This window comes from Vidua macroura, chromosome 10 (assembly GCF_024509145.1).
Source record: "Vidua macroura isolate BioBank_ID:100142 chromosome 10, ASM2450914v1, whole genome shotgun sequence".
Classification (NCBI taxonomy): domain Eukaryota; kingdom Metazoa; phylum Chordata; class Aves; order Passeriformes; family Viduidae; genus Vidua; species Vidua macroura.
Genome location: NC_071580.1, coordinates 19237945 through 19265550, shown reverse-complemented (window position 1 = coordinate 19265550; position 27606 = coordinate 19237945). Strand labels below are relative to the sequence as shown.

General features: G+C 52.4%; 2 protein-coding genes, 1 long non-coding RNA gene and 4 other non-coding genes across 10 annotated transcripts in view; 5 read left to right on the top strand and 2 right to left on the bottom strand.

The window, feature by feature from the left end:
* LIMS2 (LIM zinc finger domain containing 2) overlaps window positions 1–6349 on the bottom strand; it is a 50913-nt gene extending 44564 nt beyond the window's left edge. Inside the window, exon 1 of one of the 3 annotated variants that reach the window (XM_053986682.1) lies at window positions 6232–6349. In XM_053986682.1, the coding sequence (XP_053842657.1) occupies window positions 6232–6242 (11 nt within the window). In that variant the 5' untranslated portion in view covers window positions 6243–6349. Of the gene's footprint in view, window positions 1–2759; window positions 2797–6231 lie in introns of those variants that run through there. The other 2 variants (XM_053986681.1, XM_053986683.1) reach the window with 2 other exon arrangements.
* Window positions 6350–10563: 4214 nt separating this feature from the next.
* TRNAQ-CUG (transfer RNA glutamine (anticodon CUG)) lies at window positions 10564–10635 on the top strand. The gene has a single exon. It is a non-coding gene; the product is annotated as a tRNA-Gln (tRNA).
* A 5601-nt stretch (window positions 10636–16236) lies between these two features.
* Window positions 16237–17509, top strand: LOC128812344 (feather keratin Cos1-1/Cos1-3/Cos2-1-like). 2 transcript variants are annotated; one of them, XM_053986685.1, is made up of 2 exons: window positions 16237–16508; window positions 17036–17509. In XM_053986685.1, the coding sequence occupies exons 1-2, from the start codon at window positions 16319–16321 to the stop codon at window positions 17131–17133; spliced, it is 288 nt and encodes a 95-aa protein (XP_053842660.1). In that variant the 5' UTR covers window positions 16237–16318; the 3' UTR covers window positions 17134–17509. The 2 variants fall into 2 exon arrangements, with proteins under 2 accessions (XP_053842660.1, XP_053842659.1); XM_053986684.1 differs by lacking the exon at window positions 16237–16508 and adding an exon at window positions 16515–16869.
* Window positions 17510–21372: 3863 nt separating this feature from the next.
* Window positions 21373–21454, top strand: TRNAS-AGA (transfer RNA serine (anticodon AGA)). The gene has a single exon. It is a non-coding gene; the product is annotated as a tRNA-Ser (tRNA).
* Window positions 21455–22475: 1021 nt separating this feature from the next.
* On the top strand, window positions 22476–22547 carry TRNAM-CAU (transfer RNA methionine (anticodon CAU)). Its single transcript has one exon. It is a non-coding gene; the product is annotated as a tRNA-Met (tRNA).
* Window positions 22548–23454: 907 nt separating this feature from the next.
* TRNAQ-CUG (transfer RNA glutamine (anticodon CUG)) lies at window positions 23455–23526 on the top strand. The gene has a single exon. It is a non-coding gene; the product is annotated as a tRNA-Gln (tRNA).
* Window positions 23527–24048: 522 nt separating this feature from the next.
* On the bottom strand, window positions 24049–25103 carry LOC128812346 (uncharacterized). Its single transcript, XR_008438691.1, has 2 exons — window positions 25050–25103; window positions 24049–24522 (listed from the first exon to the last, which is right to left on the bottom strand). It is a non-coding gene; the product is annotated as an uncharacterized LOC128812346 (long non-coding RNA).
* Between the last annotated feature and the right edge of the window lie 2503 nt (window positions 25104–27606).

The following is a 27606-nucleotide window of genomic DNA, read 5'->3' as shown; positions in this document are numbered from 1 at the left end:
CCACCTGGTCTCCCACTAGATCACAGCCTCCTCCAGGCATCCACCCACTCCAGCGTGGGCACCTCCCCCATGGGCTGTGAGTAGATCTCTGCATCCCCCGTGGATCCCCATGGGCTGCAGGGTCACAGCTACTTCACACCATGGTCTCACCACAAGCTGCAGATGAATCTCAGCTCCAGCACCTGAAGCCCCTTCTCCCGCTCCTTCTCCAGTGACTTTGGTGTCCATGGTGTTTCCCTCATGTATTCTCACCTCCTCCTCTTCTCTGGCTAGAAAAATCTGTGCTCCACTTTGTTTTGATCTTCTTCTTCAATATGTTATCACAGAGGCATTACCAATAGTTCTAACTGGCCCAGCCTTGGCCATCTCCATCTTCAGAGCCATCAGGAACTGGCTCTGCTGGAAGCTTCTACCAGCTTCTCACAGAAGGTACCTCTGTGCCCCCCCCCCCCCCCGCCAAAAACCAGGCCATGCAAAACCAACACAAGCACTAATGCTGGTTCTGAACAGTCTAGCACAGAGCTTGAAATGGGAATGGTTCTCCATTGTTGCTTTCCTGTTATTGTTAAAAACTGAAAGCTTTCTCATCAGGAAAGCTCTTTCCTTCTTAATCTACTTGGAAATGAAAACAAACTGACCTCATCCCCTCTGGCCCTGTGTCAACAATTCTTACTTTAAATAAAATAGCCCCACCACCAGAACCGAAAATCTATCAAATCCTGGAAAATGCTTTAACAACACCATTCCCTTCTTCTTGGAGACATACCCAGGAATCCCAGCTGCCGTGTCTGTCCTGCTGCTCAGCAGTGACCCGGCGCCACTCAGCCGATCCTGCCGGCGCTGGTAAAGCTTGGAGGCTGCCAGCCCCCGGAGCCTCAGGCCGGCCATGGCACCCACGGCCCCTCTGCAGGGAAATGCAGGGACACAACTGGAGCAACACCAGCAGCACCGATACTCAGTGAGTCACCTTCCTTTGGGGAGTTGCGTTTACATTTTAGAAGAGCTGAAGCAGGATGCATAGACACCCGATCAAGCACTGCTTCTTACAACCTGTCTGCCATTCTGCCATATTCTTAAAGATCTGACAGCCTCTTTCCTGTATTCCACTAGGAATTATCTACTTAATGCAGCACACTAAGGGCTACATTAACCCCTCATTCTTTCCTAGCCTTGTAGAACACATCTGTATAAATGCCAAAAGTGAGGTAAAAAAAAAAAATCCTGAGTCTTCACATAATTAAGACACTTAAATCAAGAAAACTTTCTGATCAAAGCACAGAAAAATGCAGAAAGGCAAAGCAGATTACTAGGGTTCTTGATAGCAAACACTAGAGAGTTTACTGCACATCAGTATCTGACCCTGGCATCTCCAAGTGCTTCCCTGCAGGCTGCTGTACCACACCACGTCCTAAGGATATTGTAAACAACAGAGCTGTTGCTTCCACTTGGACAAAGCATATTCCAAGAAACAAGGTTGCAAAGCCGGCAGCAGTCGCACACAGCAGAGGGTCAGGAAGCAGGGAGGAAGAACATACTTGGCATTCCAGGCTCCAGAGCTCTCTGGCCTTCAAGCATTACCATGAAAAATATCGTAAGAGTCATTACTAACAAATTCCATTTTAGTAAACTAAAAAAACCAAAACCAAAAAAAAAAAAAAAAAAAACAACCAAAAAAAACCAAACACTTTTAAAATCACAAATCAGCAGCCTTAAAATCCACTATGCATTTCCCATTTCCTTGAGAGTTTCAGCTTCTGACCTGACAGCAACCTGCCACTACCATTTCTTTCAGAATGTAGTGTAGTTTATCCATTTCTATTTTACAATACAAATGGAATAAAGAAAAATGTCCTCCATACTGGATATCTCTGCTGATCTTTGACATTTTAGAGCAATAAACAATTTTTAAAATGTAAGATTAAATCACCTTTTTACTTCTAGCAAAAAGCAAAGTATTAAATCACCACAACAATAATCTCCCTTATCCTTAAGCAATCTGACAAAAACCGTCCTTCTCTCTCAAACACTTAAGATTTTATCTGACTCATATGACATGATTCTATTGGTTTTCAAATAATCACTCTTCCATGGAAACTATGACTGTCTTCTTCAAAAGGGAAGATGAGGGAATTAAAGAAAAAAACCCCAAAATCTCAACTGCAAACATCCTGTCTTCCTATCCCTCAACACAAGCTCACTCACTCACTCCTCTCTTGCCACCTCACACACACAGTGGAAGTGCACGGGCTTGTTTTTTCTTTCCCTCTTGATAGATTGCTTTGAAGAGATAGGGCTGATGCCACACTCTTACAGGTGGTTATTTTCTGGGCCAAAGCAGAGAAGAAAGCAGCCAGGTTTCTTTCAGGCATTTTCAGGTTCTTCCTCAGAGAAGGACCTCTATGGCCCTAGAACAGACTAAGGACCTTTCTATCTAGAGAGCAACAGAGAGCAAATTTAGATCGAAAGATTAAGATTAAAACCACAGTTTCAACCCAGAAGAGCAGAAATGGCTGCTTTTAACTCAGAGAGATAAGATACCTCTTATATATTTAATAAGATAAGATATATCTTATATATTTAATACAGGTATTGTCCACTCAGCACCAAGAATCCTTTGTAATATTGTCCTTTATACTCCTTCCTCTTTCAAACCATTTTACTTACAACTGCTTCATGTAAAGCAGCAGCAGCTCTCTACTGAATTAAAAAAGCATCTAACCAGCTAGCCTAATTGAAAATAATATACTGTTATTTCTTACCTTCACTGGATTAGGAACAATCAATAAGCATATCTGTAAATGCAGCTGCTCTTCTTTTGTTGACTACAGGAAGTACATAGGCGTATCCAGATCCCAATTCGACCAAGTATAGTGATAACAAAAATTTCTTATGAAGATAATCATGCTCTGAAACATGCACTTGGGAAATATTTTTTTCTTGGGCTTTGTATTAGATTCATTTCTAAAGGCAACTCCAAACAGCCCAGGCATTTTTCACCTTTGAGTTTTCTAATCAACACCACAGCAGCAAAGTTTTAAAGTAAACTCTCTTCCATTTTTGTTTAGTTTCTACTGTGGGCATTTGACAATGTTTTGCTTGCTGGTCATTCACAGATCTTCTTTCTTAGGAATAAGCCCATCATGAAGACAAAGAAAAATAAAACAACAAAATCCAGCTAACCAAACAAAATTAATCAACCCCATCCCAAACTCCAACAATCCTCAAAAAGGCAAAAGTCAAACTGAACAGATGCACTAAATACATCAAATACAATTCTAGAAGCCGTCTTCCCTTATTTATTGGTAAGAAGTACCATAGTTAACTTCTAAATGTTCCAAAAATCACACCAACTGTATTTATCAACACTGAAAATCACAGAAAGACTGCTTAGAAACATACTGTTCTTACATCTAATACAGTATCTCTTATACAGAATGCATTTTTAAATGTAGTTAAAACAACACGTAACCTCATAAAACTAAAGAGTGTGGCCAGCAGGCCAGGGAGGTGGTTCTCCTCCTCTATTTCCCCAATAGCCCAGCCCAGACCTGGCAGTCACAAATACTATTTCTAAAATCCAATTATCTAGTTATCAGTTTTCTCTAGCAAAACACAATCCTCACACTGTAAAAATGTAACTAGTGGTATGTTTAAGATTTGCATTTCATCTGCTAGATAGTCACCTAATTTTAGTAATTTTTTATTATAAGTACACAAAAAGAAAGATGTGCACTTCTTTTTCCTGGACTTATATTTTTCCCTAACACTAAAAATCAATACATCAAATCACTGCAGTTTTTTAAATTCAGGAGATGCCTCTGCAGCCAAATGAGACAGAACACAATGAAAATGGAGTTATTTTTCATGTATTTTAATAATAATAATACATCTGTAATCAGAGTATCTAGAAGAGAGCCCTTTCATATTTCTACTTTATAAGGAAGGTGAAGTGAAAAAGAATACTGTTTCAGTACTCCATGTTTTCCAGTCTTCTTCACTTTAAAACACTGTAAAACAACACAATCATTCCCTGTGTCAATAGTTTCAAGACCAAAGGGACATTTATGTCCCCTTCCTGACTCAGGAAGGTTCCCACTGTTGGATATTGTGGGGATGCTCCAGCTGTGAAGCAGTTCATCTCCTCCCAGAACCCTGAAAATCCCATGTCCCAAAAGCTGGAGAACATCTGACTACATAACGTCAGCAGACTTGAAGGACTCCCAGATAACAAACAGGGAACAACATCTGGTTAGCACTCAGCAGAGTGACCCGTAGCTGGATCTAAGGAAGAACATTCTCAATGCTGAATTCTTTCCAATGCCATAGGAGTCTGTCCCAGCCTGAAAAACAACACTGAACACTGTGCTTGTCAATGGCATCGGCCAGGCAAGGTGCTGAGCAGTGCAACGTTACACAGACACTGCAAAGCTTTGCTGGGAAACTACTACCCTAAATGGATGATACTATTAACAAGGAAACAGCCAGCTGAGTTACAGCTGTGACAACTTCAGTTAATTGTCCTGTCCTGGGAACGACAGCAGACAGAACTTTAGAAATAAATGTTCATAGCTGACAAACTTCCCAGGACAAACATTTCTGAAAACATCAAATAACACCCGCATTCACTTTTCACAAGCTAAAGCCAAGGCCTGCTCATTTTAACAACTCTCTGAAGTAAACCCAAGGAAAAGGGAACAGAAGTCCTGCATCACTTTGAACTGCCCACTTTGCAGTATCTCAGCTACCCTGGAATTGTCCACCCAGGCTCACACTTCACGTCAGAGCTTCCAGTGAACAGTGTTGCACTTTAACAGGCAAGTTTCAGAGGCAGCGTGGAGAGAAGACAAAAGATTACTGTCCACCAGCACTTCCCACTGTCCTCCTGAGTGACTTCACCCAAGGTAAGCCTGTCATTCTGAACAGTACCAAGCCACTCCATTTTGAAAAAATAAAATCAGCTGGGTTCATATAGCCACAGTTCTTTTCAAGTCTTCTCCATCCTTTCTCCATTTAAGAGCTGGATGGGTACCCATGACCTGTGAACATTTAAGGCACCTGAGTATTCCTATAGCTGTAGGATAATGAATGTAAACTTGTAAATACACACCTGTTCCACATGTCAGAAAAATAAAAAAGGGACCATTAAAGACACAAGACAAAACCCAGAAGGGTTTTGAGCATGTATTATGACACAAGAGCATCAATTTGTCATCACAGAGACCAAATAGAATACAATCCCAAATCATAAATGAGCATATATAATTATTCAGCAGGTTCTCACACCAAACAACCCACTAACCAGGATCCACTTTGAATGATCAGAAAACGCTGCATAATACAAACATCAAGACTTGACACAAAAGGAAAGTGAATATTTATACACAAAGTGCTCTGAATCCATCTCAGTATTCCTAATCACGAAGAACAATGCTTCAGAACTACAGTAACATAGCAGGACTCACGAGGATGAGTGTCCTAAAAAGGGCACCTTGCTAATTGTAGTATTACTTCTTCATGCTTCTCATCTCCAAAACATTTCACAAAAGCAAGCTTATTTTCACAAACGGCTTATAACGTCTCGGTTTTATTTTACAGATGGGACAAAAAAGTGACATTAAAGCACTTGTGCAAACCCTCGCATAATGCCAGAAAATGTCTTCCCCGCTCCTCTTCTCATTTACAACTGTCAATTAAGTTGCTTCACAGCGTTCTCCACTGTCAGACAGCATAAGAGGTGACTCAAGCTCCAGATTTAAATAGTTCCCAGAACATGTTAACTCCAAGACCAGCTCGAAGAAGAGGAGAGTGAGGGCAGAGGGGCTGCGCGTAGATCAGCGAGAAGGGCCCCGACGGGGCAGCGGTGCGGACACACCGGGCGCAGGCTGCCAGCCCGGGTCACGCCGTGCGGCCAGAGAGCCCGGCCGCTGAGCAAGCACAGCTCACATCTGCAGCTGCTCCCGCCCAGCTCTGCCGCTGCTCTGCCCTCCGCCGTGTCCCCGTGCAGGGCTCGGGCACAGCGGAGCAGCTCCAGCTTGCACGCCGGGCCGGAGCGTGCCCCGCTCCGCCCAGGCCTCCCAGCAGCAAACGGTTCTCCCCTGACCCTTCCCGCCAGGCCCCCGTGGCGCTACCCGGGGCCAGAAGGAGCTGTTCCCGACACGTCAGGGCCGGCCCAGGGCGCTGAAGGCGGGCACGGCCCAGACCCCCGCCCGGCTCCCGTGTGCCCGGCCTCACCTGCCCGTCATGGCGGCGAACCCCGCGCTGCGGCCGAGGGGCTGCGGGGCGGGACACGCGGCTCGGCCCCGGCGCTGCGGCCCCCGCGGCCAGCGCTGACCCCGCCCCGGCGGCGGCCCCGGCCCCTTGGGCGTGGGCGGGCAGCGCAGCCCTCGGTGACTCAGGGCAGCCCCCCCGGACCTGCGCATACTTTTCCTATAAAGGCAAAGGAATATGGAATAGCGAGGCTGCGGAGCGGAAGGACGGGGGAGGCGGCGGCACAGGCACAGGCACGGCGCTTGCCCCTGCCCTGCCGCCGAAGCTGCTTCGCCCCACCTGGCAGTAAACACATGGCAGCCACTATGAGTGTGGGGTGAGGGGGGCAGCGCTGGCCGAGCCGCTGCCTGGCGCGCAGTCACATACACCGCACTGACTTCGGGACTTCGTTCCTGAGATCAGAGCAGCGAGATTCCAGCCTGTTCTGCGCGCTGCTCATCCCTGCACACAGCCCCGAGGCGAGGGGAAGTGACTTTCCGGCGTTTTACCCTCGGGGTGCAGAGGATAGGTCTGGAAGGCTTCTAGAAAGTGGTCATGGCAACCATTGCTGCTAAAGGATGAGGGACCGCGCTCCCCAAGGAGGGCCCCTCCAAATGCGATGTTTTTGATAACATGTCATCCCTTCTTGCCCATGTTCAAGCATACTCTGATGTAAAATGAATCACCAAATGCCATAGGAAGCTTCTGACCAAAAGCAATTTCAAACTCTTTTTTTCATCTTGTGAGATAGCCTGGTATGCCGTGACCATTGTTACATGTATTGTTGCATCTTGACAGTGATGATAGAAACTCTCTCTGTGCTCTCTGTGTTTTCTGGTGTCCAAACAATCTCATTTTTCATCCCTACAGTAAACATTTAAAATTGTACATTGTTCCTCCCATCACTGTCTGAGTAACTGTTAGCCAGGTATCCTAATGCAAAACACCACACTGCCATGCAGTATTAGATTTTGATGAGTTCCTTTTATGAAACTCTGGCTTCAGTAAAATGATCCCTCCTCATAGGATGAAGGAAACAATTGGAAGAGTAAAAATGCAAAAATGCAAAAAAATTTGAGTGGAGATATTTTAATCAGGAAAAGAGAGGGGAAAAGGCAAACAAAACAACAACTCAAAGTAAAACAAAATCAACAAAAAAAAAAAGTAAAAAATTCCTAATTGTTCATTGAGGAGTTGGAGGATTTGGGACTGAAGGAGTGAAGTTGAGCTTGGGAAGAATAAGGAGGGTTGGGGGAAGGTGTTTTGATTATGTCTTTATTCCTCACTGTCCAATCTATTTTGATTGGCAAGGAAGTAAGTTATTTTTTCCCCAGATCAGTCTGGTTTGCCCACATGGTAATCAGTCAATGATCTCCCTGTGTTTATGTTGACCCACAGGAGTTTTCATCTCATTTTCTCCCCCTGTCTTGTCCTCCTGAGGAGCTGGAGTGCGAGAATGCTGGTGAGAGCCTGGCAGCCAGCAAAACCAGGCCATCAGACATTTGCATCCATAGGAATGAGAAAACTTACACAAATGAAAGAATTCACACAAATGAGAAAGCCAGAACTCAGGGCAGAGCAGAAGCAGCATCAGACCTGCCTGGGGCACAGTCAGGGAGGTAGATGCAAGTCAAACCTTTCACAATAAGTGAACACTAGTGTTTTCTCTGTGATGTTTCCCAGCTGTGATGCACTGGTACAAGAGTTTTCTTTTGTTTCACTTTTTTGACTTGTCTTTCCAGGATAGAAAGCTTGACTTTCCAGGAGTTGATTCAGTGTTGATTGAATACTTTAGTCTTGAATTAATATCACTTAGGTTTTTGGCTGTGTTTTAAACTGAGTGTCTATGCCATCGTGGGAAGTGCTTCAGATGAGCAGCAGACAAGCAAGTGTCTATCAGAAGAGACCTTCAATTTTCTGAATAAACTGGAAAAAAGCAGGAAAAAAAGGTCAATAAGACAAGTTTTATTGTACTATTTCTTGCCATATTTGGGGCTACATAATTGGTATCATATTGCTATGCTCTATATTCTGAACATCATTGCAAAATCTTTGGTCCAATTTTCAAAGGCATAAATGGGAGCCATATCAACAGCTGTTGGGATTGACAATTTAGAGCAGGCTGTCACTGCATTTTGTAAACAGGAACATAATTCCACACGAAGACTTTTGACACCTTGCCAGCATGCCCTCAGACCACCACCAGAAGGATCCAGTCTCTGGATGGATGTTGGCAGGACTGTCTCTTCATGTTTTTTCTTGCTTACTATATTAAATACTTTAAAAATTATACACATTAGGGGCTTTGGGCAGAACCAGGTAGCACTGGCAAGGGTCTAAAATCTTGTAGAAAATCTATTCAGAAAGCTTAACATGTCTAGGAATGACAGAAGTGTGTCTAGTGTCTAGAGCTGAACAGGGAGGAAGGGAGAGAGTGAGGGCCAGCAGCATCAGACTGGGTTGGGGGCGGTCCAATTTAAACCCTGGGAGGTGCAAAGTGGTGCAGTGGGAATGTTCTGGGCCCATAACTCAGAGGTTCATGGATAGAAACCACTCTCTGCTAGGGCACACTTTCCCCAAGGCTGCCTCACCCAACAATTTCAAACTGTTTGCCTGTAACTCTCTGGACACACCTGGCCCTAGCTCTCCTCTTCTTCTGCCCCTGCCACCTGGCCCAGCCAAGAGGTGGCCGTGGAGTTGTGCAGCAGCAGGCACAGCTTCACCCACAAGACCCTGCATATTACGGGCACACAGGTATTCCTCCCTTCGCTGCAGGCAGCTCAATCCCCAGCTTCCCAGGCACAGGACAGCACCTCCAGGCCTATGCAGGGGCAAAGGAGGCTCAGGCTGCTCCACATGTGCTCAACGCAGGTATTCCAAATGGACATTGGTATTGGCTAGTGGTGGCTGGGTGTTGGGAGTGGAGGAGACACTGGGTGTTGTGGGTGACATCTCTCCTGGAAAGCATTTAGGGATTGGCCTGCCCAGGACGCAGCTGGTTCCTGGTGCCACCACAACTCTAAAACATCTGTGAAGCTTGTGGCACCCCCAGCACCGTTGCTGGAACACGTAAATATTCCAGATGGCATTCCATTCTGCAGAGTAGCCACAGCACTGAAGAGGTTTCCTGAAAGGCCAGGGGCACATGGAGGATTCCCCGGTGAAACAGGACTTGCAGTCTAGAACTGGAGTGGTTCCATTATGAGCACCCAGCAGTGTCAGTTTGCCAAGCCCATGTGTCAGAGCCAGAGGAGCACAGGTACATGCCAGGAGCTGGAGCTGGGGTGTGTGCAAGGGGCTGGAAGAAGGGGCCAGCCAGTGTGAGAGGTACAGGAGCAGGAGCCAGGCCAGGGTGTGAGGTGGTGGCGGTGCAGGAGGCAGTGCCTGTGGGCACTGGAGGAGCAGGAGGCAGCGCAGACTGCGGGCAGCAGGAGTGAGGAGCAGCAGTGCTGCAGGAACCTTGTGGGGCCGTGCTTGGCAGAGCGGTTGAGCAGGGCTTGGCCATTCCTGCCAAGGTACACCAGATTTCTTCAGCTTGTCTCCAAAGTGCCTGGCCTGTCCCAGTCCTGAAGGGCATGGCCTCTTCCCTCCTCAAATTCTTCTCCCCCAGAGCAGTTGAGCTGCTGCTCCTGCTCCCCTCAGCCGGGCTCCTGCCCAGGACTCCAGGCACCTGCCAGCCCAGCAGGCAGACACTGGCTTTGAGCCAGGTTGGCCTTGGCAAAAGCCAAGTGCAGGAGCTGCCCTGGATCCTGCAGAGACTCCCAGAGAGTGGGGAGCCACCGCGGCCAGGTGGGCAGAGAGCACCTGGACATCAGGCTGGGGTTGCAGTGGGGCTCAGGCACTGGGTTGCCTTCTCCTTGCTTTGTCTCCAGCCCTGCTTGGAGGAGGCATTTGGGCTTGTGTGGCCCTGGGATTGCCGTGCAGTCAAGCTCCTTGGGAGAGGGAAGAGTTCCCAGCAGCTCCTTGCTCCGTCACCCCAGGCAGTGAGCGAACCTGTTCCTCAGAGGAGCTGGAGGTCAGTCGTTGTTGAGCCCTTGGTGTGGCCCCTGCCCTTTCTCCTTGCCGCTCCAGCCCCTTTCCTGGGTTCCCCAGAGGGTCTTTCTTCACCTTCTGTAGAGACGGAGCAATGTTTCCGTCCCATTAGTCCTTAAGGGGCTGGAGTATCTTGGGCTGGAGAAGAGAAGGCAAGGGAGCTTGTGCTGTGTGAAGGTGACTTCCCAAGGTAACTTGCCCTGGGTGGGAAAGGGCTTGCTGCAAGGTGGGAAAGACAAGGCTGAGTGAGGCTCAGCACAGGAGCCAGAGGTGTCTGGGGCAGGAGGTCCTATGGTGTAATGGTGAGCACTCTGGACTCTGAATCCAGTGATCTGAGTTCAAATCTCAGTGGGACCTGGCCCTTTTGGTTCCCTCGGGCTTTCCCTCAGCATGCTTCCACACTCACAGCTCTCCTCGGCCGCTGCTGGTTCACTTGTGCAGTGTTCTCTGATGAATCACACAGCAGCTGAGCTGCAAGACCACCCGCTCCAAAACGGCTCAGGCACAGGAGCCTGCTCTGGGACCATTGCTCCTATGGCAGATGCATCCAGAAATGGAGACTGGGCTAGACAGCTCTGGGCAGCTGTTCCCAGCCTGGATCGTTCCCACAGCAACACCAGCTTACTGCCTGAGGCCTTACTTCTATGCCCAGCCCTGTCCGCTGCTCCTTTCTTGCTCCTTTCATCTGTGGCTTCTTTTCCTCTTTTCCCTGCCAATTTCCTTCTATTGCTCTGCAATCCCTTCAAGGAGCTCTACCAACACTGGGCACTGCCCCATCACTGGGGTTCCATTTGTAGCCATGGGAGAGGCAAGGATCTTCCTTGCAGAGCAGGCGGTAGGTGAGGGAGGAGGAGAACAAACGACCACGACTCTCCAGCAGTGCTGCACAAAGGCTTTAATGAGAAGGAGCAAAAGCAGCGGCACAGAACAGAGACCAAGGAACACGTGTGGGGGGCCAGGGAGGGAAAGAGAAGGGCCCACTTGCCAGGGCCAGCGGGGACGATGCGCCGGCCTCAGCAGATCTGACCGCAGCGGGGGAAAGGCAGACACAGGCCTGAGCCCCCCAGGCCAAGGGAGCCCCCAGAAGAGATGGGAACCCCCGAGGTGCTGAGGGAGCTGCCCACAGCAGCTGACAGAGAGGATCCCACGGCTGTGCTCTGAGGGAAAGAGGTGAGGATGGGGCCCGGCAAGGTCACCACCACCGGCGAAGGCTCGATGTACACCGTGGAGTCAGCGCAGCGGGCAAGGCAGGGCTCACTGCAGCTGCTTGCAAGGGGGGTTGGGCCACAGGGGCCGCAGGGCCGTGGGGGACAGGGTCTGCAGCAGGACATCTCTCGGTGCAGGAGGCAAAGCTGCAACACAGAGCAGGGAGCACCAACCTGCCTCAGGATCGGTCTGTCTCTCTGTCCCTCAGCTCTCTCCAGGGACACATTTGCTCTTCAAACACACTCTGTGCCTACAGCTCCCACCACCCTGCTCGTGCCCTCCCAGTGGCACGGCACGGGAAGGCCGCCCCACCTCAGCAATAGCACCCAGCACAGTGGCTTTAAGGCCCCTGTGCAAAGACTGGTCACAGCCCATCTCTGGAACAGACGTGGCTGTGTTAGAGATGTCCCGGGATGCACTGGGACATTTTGTTACACCACGGCCGGTGCAAATTCTGCCGGGCACATGCCCCTGAGGCTGAGCCCCATGGATCCCCTTCTGCTGGAACAAAGCCCCCTCTTCCCAGCCGTCCCCAGCCACCAGCATGGAAAGGCTGACGGCCCTCCAACAGCTCTGTGTCAGGGCCAAGCTGAGGCAGCCCAAGGATCAAGCCGGGCAGCCTCCATGGCAGCACTTCAGCCCACAGGGAGGGATGGAGCGGACTCAGGCTTACCTGGTTCCTGGAGGAAAGGGAGGCCAGAGACGAGGATGCAGAGCCGGGAGCAGCACAGCCTTTTATGCCGGGTCCCAGAGCCCTGTGGGGCCACAAACATTCCTTGTCTGTGAAACATCCAAACTCCTGGGAGTGGCCACTTGCGAGGCCTCGCTCCTGATGAGGTCCCTGCCACTGTCATCTCTAATTTTGTTCTCTTGCTTCTTGCAACCCAAAATCTTGCGATGACTCTTCAAATCACTTGTGGATGGACCTTAAAATCATCTATCTCAAGCCACCTAAAATGGTTTCTACTACTTCTCTGGACCACCTGTTCCAGTGTATCTCCCCTCTCGGAGGAAAAGGTTCCTTCCCAGTACCTAATCTAAATATGCCTCCTTTCAGTTTTGAACTGGTAGCACTTGACCCATCACTGCACATCCCAACCTGGTATCCTTCCCTTTCTCAACTGAATGCCTCCTGGGAGCCTTCTCCTCTCTTTGCTACACAACCCCAACCCTCTCAGCCTGTCCTCACAGGGCAATGGCTCCAGCTGCCTGGTGCTCTTTGTGGCTCCTCTGGACTCACTGCAGCAGGTCCATGTGTTTCTTAGGCTGTGTGTTCTAGAGCTGGAGCCAGTACCCCAAGAACGGTGTCATGAGAGCCGAGTAGAGCAGGACAATCCCCTCCCTCGACCTGCTGCCCACACGGCCCTGGATGCAGCCCAGAACACGACTGGATTTTTGCACTGGGCTGCTAGCAGGCAGTGCAGGTCCGTGTTCAGTATTTCAACCACCAGAACCTGCAAGTCCCCCTCCTCCGGGCTGCTCTCAACCCACTCAAGGCCTGGCCTGTGTCCTGGTTTGGGATTGCCCTGACCTTGGCATTTGACAACCAGAGCTCTGGCCTCAGCTTGGGAGGTTGGGATCCTCCAGGAAACAAGGAAATCAACACGTAGGAAGGTGGTCAAAGGCATGCCTACATCTCTCCCTGAAAGACAAATTGACCCATTTTGTCAAAGACAAACTGACCCACTTTGCTCAGTGTCTCCAGCCCTGAGGCCGGGATCTGGATGGCGGCTTTGGGGAAGTGGCTGAGGGCAGGGAGCCCAAAGCTCATGGCTCCTTTTCCTGGGGCAGGCATCACTTTGCCCATTTAATTCATTTCACAGTTCAAAGGGATATTGGATCAGTCTCCCAGAGCTTGTGGGAATCATTGTGATGTGGAAGAGTTGGGAAAATCCATGAGCTTCAGGCAAACCTGAATCATGCTGATGTGGAAATGAGTGCACAAGGTGCCCTGGACTCAGGCATTCCAGGGATACCAGAGCACATAGCCTCTTTCCTATGAAAGGTTTTGCCTTTGACAGGGGCATTTCCAGACCCTTTAGGACTGGTCTCAAACCACCTTCTACATCCATGTAATCCTGTGCTGCTGCTGCTGCTGCTGCTGCAGCTTTCCAGAAGCCATTGCCTTTGGGTGGCTGCTCAAGGGCCCAGGGGATGCAGGGCTGTATGAGATGTTCCGAAATTTCCTTCATTTGCCTACCGACCATCGCAGGGACCTTGAAGACCCCTGACAGGAGTTCTAGCCTGGCTGAGGTGGATGCTTGCCAAGTGATTGTTTGCAGGTGTGCTCGCTGTGCTTCCACCGCACACTGTTTCAAACAGGCTCTGACAAGCCGTGGCTTGTTTTTGTATGCTTGCCCCTGCTTTACAGACCAAAGCGTCTCATCACAATGGCCCGTGAATCTCCCTCACCGTTTTGCCAGATGTCACTCGCTTTGGATTAAGACTATATAAACTGTAACTTTCTGAGATAGTCTCCATGAACCCACACGAAACAACGACGGATCTATTGTCTGGAACACAATGATTTCGTCTTTCTCTTGGTAGCTATATTCCCCCCCTCCTCTATCTCTCTCTCTCTCTCTCTCTGTCCTTTATCTCCTTTCTAATCCATCTATCGCATTTGCAGTTGACAATCAATAAAGTTGCATTTGTTGTGATTAAACTAAAAGTCCCCGGCTGTCTGTTTTTGCACTTTGGGATTGGTAAAATGAACCATCACGACACCGCTTGTCCTAGCGGATCAGGACAAGGGCAACCCAGGATAATGGAGGCTGGGAGAGACCTCTGGAAGTCCTCTGCTCCTGCCCAGAGAAGAAAAAACTTCCCAGCTGCCTCCAGAAGCTGTGGGCCTTGTCCCATTGTCCTCTGAACACTGCCACTGTCAGACAGGTCCTTTTCTCCTGGGCAGCATTTCCAGGGATGCCCTGCACCCCCTGGGAGGCCACCAGGAGATGGAAAGGGCTCCTACAGATGAGCCTCCCAGGTCATCAAGGGGAAGGACCAGCAGGAGATGACACTGAGGCTGCCTGCACTGGTCAGCACATGCCGTGGCAGCCTGGAGAGCACAGGGCTGGGTATGTGCCGGGAATGCCACCTGCTCTGCATTGCACTCTCAGGCCAGTGACAAGGAACCCCTTTGGGGCAGAAGGGCTGGAAAGCAGAGAGAAAGTCTGCCCCAACAGAGCTTTCACTCTGAGTCCTCTGGGGAGCTTTCACCCCTAATCCTGAGAGTTCCTTACTGTCCATGTCCAGATCTCACCCCATAAGCCTGGCACCTGTTCACCCCATGGAGGGTGCACTTTCCTTGGCACTGCAGAGACCACATCTGGGTTGGCGTTCCCATTTGGTGTCCCCAGGGACAGGGGAGGTGTACGTGGGGATCTCTTACGGAGAGAGGCACTGCCAGAGGACCAGGCAGACCATAAGGGCTGCAGCACCTGACACCATGGGGGAGGCCGAGGGCACGGCGCTTGCACAACCTGCTGCAGATGGGCAAGGCGTGGAGGGGGGCATGGAGCTGCTGCCTCCACCACCTCCTGGGGGTTCTGGAGAGAATGGAGCCAAACTCTCCCGAGAGGTGCACTGTCAAAGGGCAAGAGGCAGCAATCACAAGCAGCATGAAAGAAAATCCCAGGGCTCCCTGGAGGAGGACAAGGGACAGGCCTGGGAGAGCCATACAAGGGATAGTGACCTCTTTGATAAGCTGTGTCAGTGCTTAGAAGCCAGCAGGACAAGGCCCACAGCCTGCTGAGCAACTGGGACAGTTTGATCTGCCCAGAGCAGCTGATAGGAGCACAGGACCTCCAGAGCTCCACCCAGACCTTCTGGGGTTGATGTGGGGTACTCTGAGTCACTACAGCCCTTGAGCAGCCACCAAAGACCATGCCTGGGGAGACAGCAAATGCAGGAGATGGCAGACAAGCACCAGGTGGTCCACGACTGGGGATACAAGGTGGGGAAATATCCTTCACGGCAGCAGAACATTGAGGATATGAGCTCTGCTATCCCTTGAGCGCCTGAGTCTGCGGCACCCAGTCCACAGAAGGCCACACTGGGTGACTCAGGTTTGCCTGGAGCTCAGGGATTTTCCCAGCTCTTCCCCATCAGGATGACACCCATGTGCTCTGAGAGACTGATCCAGTGTCCCTTTGAAATGTAAAATGCATGGAATGGGAAACCCCATCCCAGATCCAGGAAAAAACAGCTTTGGGCTCCCTGCCCTCAGCCTTTTCCCCCAAGCCACCAGCCAGGTCTCTGGCCTCTGGGATGAGCACGCTGAGCAATACAGGTCAGTGTGGCTGTGGGGCTCTTTCAGGGAAGGACACAGCATCTCTTTGATCACAAAACCAGGCCATGGCACACGGCCTGTGGACTGAAAGCAAGTTCCCCATGGCTGTCACTCAGGCCTGCAGGGGACATCCATTCAGCTGAACATGGACTTTCCTTGTCACTGAGCTTTGCCACCTCCCTGCAGAGTTGGGTCTCTTCCCCACGATGGGGTTGTGCAGTGTTGACTTTGTGCTTCAACTGACCCACAGTCTTCTGTACGTCTGTGATGACCTGTGGGAGAAATGACTCTCAGGATTAGCCTGAGTGCCTACACTGAAAGCTCCTGAGAGCTGACCTGCGGTGTCACTTAATGGCTGATTTTGACTCTAACTGGAGCCAAAGTAACCGTCAAGAAGATCAAGTGACAAAATCTTATAGACACTAGACAAATGCAATTTAACTCACCTTATACACTGGCTTGGGACCTTGAAATGAAGTGCCCTTAGTAAGCCAGGAAACACAGGAATAATTTCCACGTAGGTTGGTGTGAAACTGGTGAAAAATGCGAGAGATGAAAGAGGCAGGGACCTCATCAGGAGCGAGGCCTCGCAAGTGGCCACTCCCAGGAGTTTGGATGTTTCACAGACAAGGAATGTTTGTGGCCCCACAGGGCTCTGGGACCCGGCATAAAAGGCTGCGCTGCTCCCGGCTCTGCATCCTCGTCTCTGGCCTCCCTTTCCTCCAGGAACCAGGTAAGCCTGAGTCCGCTCCATCCCTCCCTGTGGGCTGAAGTGCTGCCATGGAGGCTGCCCGGCTTGATCCTTGGGCTGCCTCAGCTTGGCCCTGACACAGAGCTGTTGGAGGGCCGTCAGCCTTTCCATGCTGGTGGCTGGGGACGGCTGGGAAGAGGGGGCTTTGTTCCAGCAGAAGGGGATCCATGGGGCTCAGCCTCAGGGGGATGTGCCCGGCAGAATTTGCACCGGCCGTGGTGTAACAAAATGTCCCAGTGCATCCCGGGACATCTCTAACACAGCCACGTCTGTTCCGGAGATGGGCTGTGACCAGTCTTTGCACAGGGGCCTTAAAGCCACTGTGCTGGGTGCTATTGCTGAGGTGGGGCGGCCTTCCCGTGCCGTGCCACTGGGAGGGCACGAGCAGGGTGGTGGGAGCTGTAGGCACAGAGTGTGTTTGAAGAGCAAATGTGTCCCTGGAGAGAGCTGAGGGACAGAGAGACAGACCGATCCTGAGGCAGGTTGGTGCTCCCTGCTCTGTGTTGCAGCTTTGCCTCCTGCACCGAGAGATGTCCTGCTGCAGACCCTGTCCCCCACGGCCCTGCGGCCCCTGTGGCCCAACCCCCCTTGCAAGCAGCTGCAGTGAGCCCTGCCTCGCCCGCTGCGCTGACTCCATGTTCTACATCGAGGCTTCGCCGGTGGCGGTGACCTTGCCGGGCCCCATCCTCACCTCTTTCCCTCAGAGCACAGCCGTGGGATCCTCTCTGTCAGCTGCTGTGGGCAGCTCCCTCAGCACCTCGGGGGTTCCCATCTCTTCTGGGGGCTCCCTTGGCCTGGGGGGCTCAGGCCTGTGTCTGCCTTTCCCCCGCTGCGGTCAGATCTGCTGAGGCCGGCGCATCGTCCCCGCTGGCCCTGGCAAGTGGGCCCTTCTCTTTCCCTCCCTGGCCCCCCACACGTGTTCCTTGGTCTCTGTTCTGTGCCGCTGCTTTTGCTCCTTCTCATTAAAGCCTTTGTGCAGCATTGCTGGAGAGTCGTGGTCGTTTGTTCTCCTCCTCCCTCACGTATCACCACTCAGCCAGGGTGAGTCCTGAGCTTTCCAGCATCTGCTCTAAGAACTGCCAGAAATTACACCAGAGCACCAAAGCCTCAGTCACTGAGCTTGAGTCAGTAACCTGGAGATCACAGCCCTGCAGGTCTCCGTGCCAATTTGTTCCTTGTGAGAGTTCATGTTGCATCCCGGAGTTTGGGTTTAGATTAGGGTTTTTAATTTATGTTAAAATAAGTCAAGTTCTGTAATCCCGCATTTCCCCCATGTTGTTCCCCCCCGCGGTTTCTGACCCCATGTTGCCCGCTGCCGGATCCTTACCCCTGTGCCGCTCCTGTAACCACCTTGCTGTCCGGCCCCGGGAAACCCCGTGCTGGCCACCCCAAGCCACACGATCCCGCTCAGCCCGCGGCTCGGTGCCCGCCCCTGCAGGGCTCTCTGGTTGGTCGCTGTTGCTGGTGTCACCGCCACGGCAGCCGCCCCTATTGGCCGGCAGGCCGTGGATTCTCTCGCCCCGCCCCTCCATAAAGCCCTGTCCTGCCGGCACCCAGGCGCCATTTTCTCCCATGCGAGTGCCGGGAGCGGTCGCGTCTTTCCATCGAACCGCGCCATGTGTGACCAATAAACCGTTCCTGCCAAGCACGGAGTAAATGGACAAATTCCTTACCTCTTTGCCGGACCCCCTAGCGCACGGTAACAGAGGCTGGCCAGCCCACGCGCCCGAGACACGGAGCCGTGTCCGGGAACCCGCGGCAGCAAACCCCGGCAGCACGTGGAAGCTACGCCACAGCTGGGCTCCCAAGAGCCGCGTGCAGCCGGGGAGAGTGAAAACCCACGCCGCAAGTTCATACCAATATTTTGAGTTACATTTCTGAACTATCCAATCTTCTTCACAAAAGCCTAGCAAAATGAATCTTCTCTCTTCTATTGGTCATGTGGGGATGTGTCAATGGTGTGAGTAGAGGACTGTGGGCTGGAAAGGAGAAAAGCACTTCTTTGCATGCCTGGACAAAGGCAGTGTGGCTTCAACAGAGTTTGATGGCAAAGTTCACTCTGATGGCACAGTTACTCACTAAATGTATGAAGCACAAATAGAATATTGAATTGAAATCAATGGTTAATGTTTTATAGGCAAAGTGTATGATAAGCAAAGGATAAGGAGACAAAATTAAAAGGGTGCAAAAGGGTTTGGCAGCACTCGATCCACAGTCACAGCAAGGACTTAATTTCAAATTCCCAGTGACAACATCCATAGCATTGTCTATCCTCTCTCTCATGCACACACACACACACACACACACACACACACACTCTGTATTTAGGTGTGTAAATATACCTATGAAAAATGCCCCTCAAAAATGACTGGTCTTGGAAAATATTGTTGTTTCCTGAAGGCCACAACATTCCCATTGTCACACTTTCAAAGAAAATGCCAGTACAAACTGCGGCCAGGATGAAACCTTGTTACGACTAAAGCCTGCTCTGTTACAACCCTGTAAAGAGTGGTCCAAAAGGAGACCATTTGAGCTCTCCTGGACCGCAGCAGGCTGTGACCAGCAATGTCCCTCTGAGGGGGACGGCTGTCACAGCCAGTGAACTCTCAGGGTTGCTTTACCTGGAGGGTTGCCCAACGACGACGAGTCCCGGGCTGATACCCTCACTCCTTGAGGCCTGACCCTTTGCCCGCTGGGAGATGCAAAGGCACCCAAAGTGCGTGTTTCACTGGCCACTGGGGAATTTTTCACAGGTACGTTGCTTGTACTGACTCTGCATGTCTGTGGGCATGCACATATGCATATATTTGCTATAGCAAATCTGGGGGAAATCCTGATTTCTTAGATGTCTAAGTACCTTGGAGATCTAAGGAAGGTTCAGTTACAGTTATAGACTTATCTGGAATGCTGCTAAGTGTTGTTCTTTTGCTAAGTTGCTAAGCATAACTTTGAAGTAGTAAGTTAGGTTCAATGCTATTAAGTGTTGTCGTGGTTTGACATGGAAGTGAATTTTTTCCAGGAAGTTGGGTCAAACCAATCAGTGGTCAGGTTTGGATATTGGCACCTGGAGTGACCACTGAAAGTATGGACACGCCTCTGAGAACACAGGGGGTTAAAAGCAAGAACTCCCAGGGGAACTGTCTCTTTGGTTCCGGTCCTCAGAGAGTGCAGACTCTCCCCTGCCCAGCCATGGGCTGGGCGGGGGAGGGGAAGCCATGCGGCCTTGTCCAGGTAGGCCGAGGGGCTGAAGGTCTGGAACCGAGCCAGCTCCTGTGGATGGAAGGGTGGAGAGAAGCGGAGATGCCTTTGTTCCCCCCCCCACAGAGGGAAAGTGACAGAGAGCCTGGCAGCACCTGGAGATTTGCCGGCAGAGGAGAAGGAGAACGGGGGGGATGATGTCCAGTGTGGGAGATGGAACGCCGGACCGAGATATCAGCCATCCAGGGAGTCTGAACTTTTAACCCTTTCCAGGAAATGAGGGCTTTGTAAAATATTACTCCTCCTTGATTTGTAGTGGAAGAGAGACAGTCTGGGACCTGAGATGTTAGAAGAAGAAATATTTAGGTGGGAGGAGATGATGAAGTAGCTTTTGGCTGGACTTTTCTTGTTAGCCACGGACTGAACCAAAATCTCCTGCAATAGAGACTGCATTCTAGGGGGATGCAGTGGTGACCCAAGGAGACCTGCTTCAGCTTCTAACCGCACAGGAATGGCAAGAACAGAAGAAAGCTGAGGAGGGAATGGTGATGCCCTCTGTCTTCGGGAAAGAAGATGAGTTCTGTTCTTGGACCCTTGGCCCCAGGGGAAAATGGGGGAGACTGTAGTCCCAGGATGAGAAACTGAACTATTGTATCTTTGGGTCCGTGGCAAAGCATCCTTAAAGGAGCCCTATGAGCAGTCTGTCCATGCACGGTGGTGAGAGCACTGTGACATGGAAAGGAGAGGGTCACACTGGCAGATTTTCTCCGGGCGGTTGCCATGTGTGACAGGGAAACACAGGGTGTGGCAACTGTGTTTCCTGGGGGGTCTGTGGTGCAAGAGAGACTTCTCTCTCCCTTGATAGTTTGAGTATTGATTATCTGAAGGGTGGTAATTTGATCAGGAATCCCGGGTGATGTTTCATGGTGGGTGTTTTTGGAAATTGGGAGGAGGAGGGGTGATTTAAAAGGTCTTCATCCTGGATTTAGTTATGTGGTTTTTGTGTTAGTAGTAGTTTAATAAAGTTTTTTTTCCCTTTGTTATTAAGCTTGGGCCTGCTCTGCTCTGTTCCTGATAACATCTCACAGCATTTATTTGGGGAAGATGCATTTTCATGGGGGCGCTGGCATTGCGCCAGTGTCAAACCATGACAAGTGTTTTTGCTCTGTCAAATTTTAAGGGTAAGGTATTAATTAGGTTTTAGGTACGAGCTGAGTTAAAGGTTAAGTTTGCATGCTGTCAAGGGTTTAGGCCGCGTTCCTTTATATGCTTGCCCCCAGTGTCTTTTGCCACACCGAGACACAGAGTCCTACACATCCAAACACAGGCAAGCGCACAGACAACGTCCGGCGGATAGTCCTTGTTTAATTTCTGTTGTGATTGCTTGGATTTTGCTTTGTGTTTGTCATTGGCTGTTTAATCTTGTGGTGCGTTAAGTGTCCTGTAAGTGGTGGAGCGAATCTTGCGGAGAAGGAGCTTTGCAGTGCTTTCCCGTAATATGAACTGTGGCTTTTGCTGCTGGCCTTGCGAGTGATTTTTGAAGCCGTGTCAAAGAGCGGTTTGTAACAGGAGCCTTGGCCCGAAGCGTCGGGGTGTGGGTGTGTTGGCACAGGGTATGTGATGAGCAGGGCCAGGAGGGCTGGAGCAGGTAGTTGTGGCCGAGTGGTGAAGGCGATGGACTAGAAATCCATTGGGGTTTCCCCGCGCAGGTTCGAATCCTGCCAACTACGGGGCTCACGTGCCTTTTGGGCTGCGGGCACAGTGAGACAGTCAGAGCTGCCCCCGCACACGGGGTGGCAGGTGTGAACCACGAGGGTCAGTCAGGGACCAGGGAGGAGGGAGCGCTTCAGGGATACCGGAACAGACATAGGAACAGGCAAAAGAGCTAATGGGGTTTGAAGAGCTTTGAGGGAAAGTGTCTTGTGTCTCCCTAAACCAGGGAAATGCCTCCCTGGGACTCCACTTGTGAGGGAGGAGCGGACAAAAGCCCATTGCTGGGGCAAGGTCTGTGCCCTGCAGCCAAGGCACTTGTTGTGGGGGAAGCCCTGCAAGAGAAAAGAAGCTCTGAGGCCTTGTCAGCACCAATGATGAAGGGCAGGGGAAACGCAGACAACGCCTGGAGCGGAGCATTTCATCACCTCACAGAAGCACCAAGTGTTCAGGGCAAGGACCCTCAGCTTGCCAAGCCGCTTGGCACCAAGTGCCCCGAACTGAGAGCTTTTGCTTCAGAGTAGCCCTGAGCAGCATTGAGCTGAGGCAGCCGAATTTGCAGAGGTCCGAGAGGAGAATTGTTTCCAATTGTTGGCAATTGCAGGCAAAGGCAACCCGTGTCCCTCCTTGGCCAGCGAAGATCTGAACTGTCCGGCAGGTGCAGTGCGTCAGGGCGCAGGGAGCAGAGCAGGATGTGTGGTCAGGGCGGCAGGTGTCGGGATGCGTCTGTATTTCAGAGGGCGTCATGGCTAGCAGGGCCCAAGGCCGCAGGGTGCCTGCGGGGGTGCGTTGAGCAGGTGCAGCGTCAGCGTGGGCGTCGAAGGGCGGGGGTCTGTGCAGGGCAGTGTGGGGGAGGCGTGGTAGAAGGGCAAGGCCGGGCCCTGGCGCTGTGGCGCGCAGGCTGAAGGGAGCTGAGTTTGTCAGGGGGTGTACTGTGTGGGGTGGGGGAGGCCAAGGAGAGAGGAAGGGAAGGAGCGAGGGCCGTCAGTGTCCGGCAGCATCAGTCTGCGGTGAGGGCAGTGGCAGACAGGGCTCAGGAGGAGCAGAGTGGCGCAGCGGGAGCGTGCTGGGCCCATAACCCAGAGGTCGATGGATCGAAACCATCCTCTGCTATGGCCCTTTTTCACCCAGGCTGCCTCGCCCAACAGCTTTTACCCTGCTTGGCTCTAGCTCTTTGGGCAACACTGGCCGTAGCCTTCTTCTTCCCTTGCTACCTGCTTTTAGTGAAAGTGATCAGACTCGTATAACGCCACCTGAGCTCTCCTGGTCGCGAAGGGCACGGGTCCTTCTCTCTGCATCTTCTTCTCCCGCAGAGCAGTCGAGCCGCTGCTCCTGCTCCCCTCAGCCGGGCTCCTGCCCAGGACTCTGGGCACCTGCCAGCCCAGCAGGCAGACACTGGCTTTGAGCCAGGTTGGCCTTGGCAAAAGCCAAGTGCAGGAGCTGCCCTGGATCCTGCAGAGACTCCCAGAGAGTGGGGAGCCACCGCGGCCAGGTGGGCAGAGAGCACCTGGACATCAGGCTGGGGTTGCAGTGGGGCTCAGGCGCTGGGTTGCCTTCTCCTTGCTTTGTCTCCAGCCCTGCTTGGAGGAGGCATTTGGGCTTGTGTGGCCCTGGGATTGCTGTGCAGTCAAGCTCCTTGGGAGAGGGAAGAGTTCCCAGCAGCTCCTGGCTCCGTCACCCCAGGCAGTGAGCGAACCTGTTCCTCAGAGGAGCTGGAGGTCAGTCGTTGTTGAGCCCTTGGTGTGGCCCCTGCCCTTTCTCCTTGCCGCTCCAGCCCCTTTCCTGGGTTCCCCAGAGGGTCTTTCCTCACCTTCTGTAGAGACGGAGCAATGTTTCCGTCCCATTAGTCCTTAAGGGGCTGGAGTGTCTTGGGCTGGAGAAGAGAAGGCAAGGGAGCTTGTGCTGTGTGAAGGTGACTTCCCAAGGTAACTTGCCCTGGGTGGGAAAGGGCTTGCTGCAAGGTGGGAAAGACAAGGCTGAGTGAGGCTCAGCACAGGAGCCAGAGGTGTCTGGGGCAGGAGGTCCTATGGTGTAATGGTGAGCACTCTGGACTCTGAATCCAGTGATCTGAGTTCAAATCTCAGTGGGACCTGGCCCTTTTGGTTCCCTCGGGCTTTCCCTCAGCATGCTTCCACACTCACAGCTCTCCTCGGCCGCTGCTGGTTCACTTGTGCAGTGTTCTCTGATGAATCACACAGCAGCTGAGCTGCAAGACCACCCGCTCCAAAACGGCTCAGGCACAGGAGCCTGCTCTGGGACCATTGCTCCTATGGCAGATGCATCCAGAAATGGAGACTGGGCTAGACAGCTCTGGGCAGCTGTTCCCAGCCTGGATCGTTCCCACAGCAACACCCAGCTTACTGCCTGAGGCCTTACTTCTATGCCCAGCCCTGTCCGCTGCTCCTTTCTTGCTCCTTTCATCTGTGGCTTCTTTTCCTCTTTTCCCTGCCAATTTCCTTCTATTGCTCTGCAATCCCTTCAAGGAGCTCTACCAACACTGGGCACTGCCCCATCACTGGGGTTCCATTTGTAGCCAAGGGAGAGGCAAGGATCTTCCTTGCAGAGCAGGCGGTAGGTGAGGGAGGAGGAGAACAAACGACCACGACTCTCCAGCAATGCTGCACAAAGGCTTTAATGAGAAGGAGCAAAAGCAGCGGCACAGAACAGAGACCAAGGAACACGTGTGGGGGGCCAGGGAGGGAAAGAGAAGGGCCCACTTGCCAGGGCCAGCGGGGACGATGCGCCGGCCTCAGCAGATCTGACCGCAGCGGGGGAAAGGCAGACACAGGCCTGAGCCCCCCAGGCCAAGGGAGCCCCCAGAAGAGATGGGAACCCCCGAGGTGCTGAGGGAGCTGCCCACAGCAGCTGACAGAGAGGATCCCACGGCTGTGCTCTGAGGGAAAGAGGTGAGGATGGGGCCCGGCAAGGTCACCGCCACCGGCGAAGCCTCGATGTAGAACATGGAGTCAGCGCAGCGGGCGAGGCAGGGCTCACTGCAGCTGCTTGCAAGGGGGGTTGGGCCACAGGGGCCGCAGGGCCGTGGGGGACAGGGTCTGCAGCAGGACATCTCTCGGTGCAGGAGGCAAAGCTGCAACACAGAGCAGGGAGCACCAACCTGCCTCAGGATCGGTCTGTCTCTCTGTCCCTCAGCTCTCTCCAGGGACACATTTGCTCTTCAAACACACTCTGTGCCTACAGCTCCCACCACCCTGCTCGTGCCCTCCCAGTGGCACGGCACGGGAAGGCCGCCCCACCTCAGCAATAGCACCCAGCACAGTGGCTTTAAGGCCCCTGTGCAAAGACTGGTCACAGCCCATCTCTGGAACAGACGTGGCTGTGTTAGAGATGTCCCGGGATGCACTGGGACATTTTGTTACACCACGGCCGGTGCAAAATCTGCCGGGCACATCCCCCTGAGGCTGAGCCCCATGGATCCCCTTCTGCTGGAACAAAGCCCCCTCTTCCCAGCCGTCCCCAGCCACCAGCATGGAAAGGCTGACGGCCCTCCAACAGCTCTGTGTCAGGGCCAAGCTGAGGCAGCCCAAGGATCAAGCCGGGCAGCCTCCATGGCAGCACTTCAGCCCACAGGGAGGGATGGAGCGGACTCAGGCTTACCTGGTTCCTGGAGGAAAGGGAGGCCAGAGACGAGGATGCAGAGCCGGGAGCAGCACAGCCTTTTATGCCGGGTCCCAGAGCCCTGTGGGGCCACAAACATTCCTTGTCTGTGAAACATCCAAACTCCTGGGAGTGGCCACTTGCGAGGCCTCGCTCCTGATGAGGTCCCTGCCACTGTCATCTCTAATTTTGTTCTCTTGCTTCTTGCAACCCAAAATCTTGCGATGACTCTTCAAATCACTTGTGGATGGACCTTAAAATCATCTATCTCAAGCCACCTAAAATGGTTTCTACTACTTCTCTGGACCACCTGTTCCAGTGTATCTCCCCTCTCGGAGGAAAAGGTTCCTTCCCAGTACCTAATCTAAATATGCCTCCTTTCAGTTTTGAACTGGTAGCACTTGACCCATCACTGCACATCCCAACCTGGTATCCTTCCCTTTCTCAACTGAATGCCTCCTGGGAGCCTTCTCCTCTCTTTGCTACACAACCCCAACCCTCTCAGCCTGTCCTCACAGGGCAATGGCTCCAGCTGCCTGGTGCTCTTTGTGGCTCCTCTGGACTCACTGCAGCAGGTCCACGTGTTTCTTAGGCTGTGTGTTCTAGAGCTGGAGCCAGTACCCCAAGAACAGTGTCATGAGAGCCGAGTAGAGCAGGACAATCCCCTCCCTCGACCTGCTGCCCACACGGCCCTGGATGCAGCCCAGAACACGACTGGATTTTTGCACTGGGCTGCTAGCAGGCAGTGCAGGTCCGTGTTCAGTATTTCAACCACCAGAACCTGCAAGTCCCCCTCCACCGGGCTGCTCTCAACCCACTCAAGGCCTGGCCTGTGTCCAGGTTTGGGATTGCCCTGACCTTGGCATTTGACAACCAGAGCTCTGGCCTCAGCTTGGGAGGTTGGGCTCCTCCAGGAAACAAGGAAATCAACACGTAGGAAGGTGGTCAAAGGCATGCCTACATCTCTCCCTGAAAGACAAATTGACCCATTTTGTCAAAGACAAACTGACCCACTTTGCTCAGTGTCTCCAGCCCTGAGGCCGGGATCTGGATGGCGGCTTTGGGGAAGTGGCTGAGGGCAGGGAGCCCAAAGCTCATGGCTCCTTTTCCTGGGGCAGGCATCACTTTGCCCATTTAATTCATTTCACAGTTCAAAGGGATATTGGATCAGTCTCCCAGAGCTTGTGGGAATCATTGTGATGTGGAAGAGTTGGGAAAATCCATGAGCTTCAGGCAAACCTGAATCATGCTGATGTGGAAATGAGTGCACACGGTGCCCTGGACTCAGGCATTCCAGGGATACCAGAGCACATAGCCTCTTTCCTATGAAAGGTTTTGCCTTTGACAGGGGCATTTCCAGACCCTTTAGGACTGGTCTCAAACCACCTTCTACATCCATGTAATCCTGTGCTGCTGCTGCTGCTGCTGCTGCAGCTTTCCAGAAGCCATTGCCTTTGGGTGGCTGCTCAAGGGCCCAGGGGATGCAGGGCAACCCAGGATAATGGAGGCTGGGAGAGACCTCTGGAAGTCCTCTGCTCCTGCCCAGAGAAGAACAATCTTCCCAGCTGCCTCCAGAAGCTGTGGGCCTTGTCCCAGTGTCCTCTGAACACTGCCACTGTCAGACAGGTCCTTTTCTCCTGGGCAGCATTTCCAGGGATGCCCTGCACCCCCTGGGAGGCCACCAGGAGATGGAAAGAGCTCCTACAGATGAGCCTCCCAGGTCATCAAGGGGAAGGACCAGCAGGAGATGACACTGAGGCTGCCTGCACTGGTCAGCACATGCCGTGGCAGCCTGGAGAGCACAGGGCTGGGTATGTGCCGGGAATGCCACCTGCTCTGCATTGCACTCTCAGGCCAGTGACAAGGAACCCCTTTGGGGCAGAAGGGCTGGAAAGCAGAGAGAAAGTCTGCCCCAACAGAGCTTTCACTCTGAGTCCTCTGGAGAGCTTTCACCCCTAATCCTGAGAGTTCCTTACTGTCCATGTCCAGATCTCACCCCATGAGCCTGGCACCTGTTCACCCCATGGAGGGTGCACTTTCCTTGGCACTGCAGAGACCACATCTGGGTTGGTGTTCCCATTTGGTGTCCCCAGGGACAGGGGAGGTGTACGTGGGGATCTCTTACGGAGAGAGGCACTGCCAGAGGACCAGGCAGACCATAAGGGCTGCAGCACCTGACACCATGGGGGAGGCCGAGGGCACGGCGCTTGCACAACCTGCTGCAGATGGGCAAGGCGTGGAGGGGGGCATGGAGCTGCTGCCTCCACCACCTCCTGGGGGTTCTGGAGAGAATGGAGCCAAACTCTCCCGAGAGGTGCACTGTCAAAGGGCAAGAGGCAGCAATCACAAGCAGCATGAAAGAAAATCCCAGGGCTCCCTGGAGGAGGACAAGGGACAGGCCTGGGAGAGCCGTACAAGGGATAGTGACCTCTTTGATAAGCTGTGTCAGTGCTTAGAAGCCAGCAGGACAAGGCCCACAGCCTGCTGAGCAACTGGGACAGTTTGATCTGCCCAGAGCAGCTGATAGGAGCACAAGACCTCCAGAGCTCCACCCAGA

Excerpts from the sequence above, each read along its gene's own strand:
- LOC128812344 (XM_053986684.1), top strand. The coding sequence starts at position 16,636 with ATGCTGGTGGCTGGGGACGGCTGGGAAGAGGGGGCTTTGTTCCAGCAG. Across the intron at positions 16,870-17,035 it reads TGCTGGGTGCTATTGCTGAG|CTTTGCCTCCTGCACCGAGA; the intron begins GTGGGGCGGCCT and ends TCTGTGTTGCAG.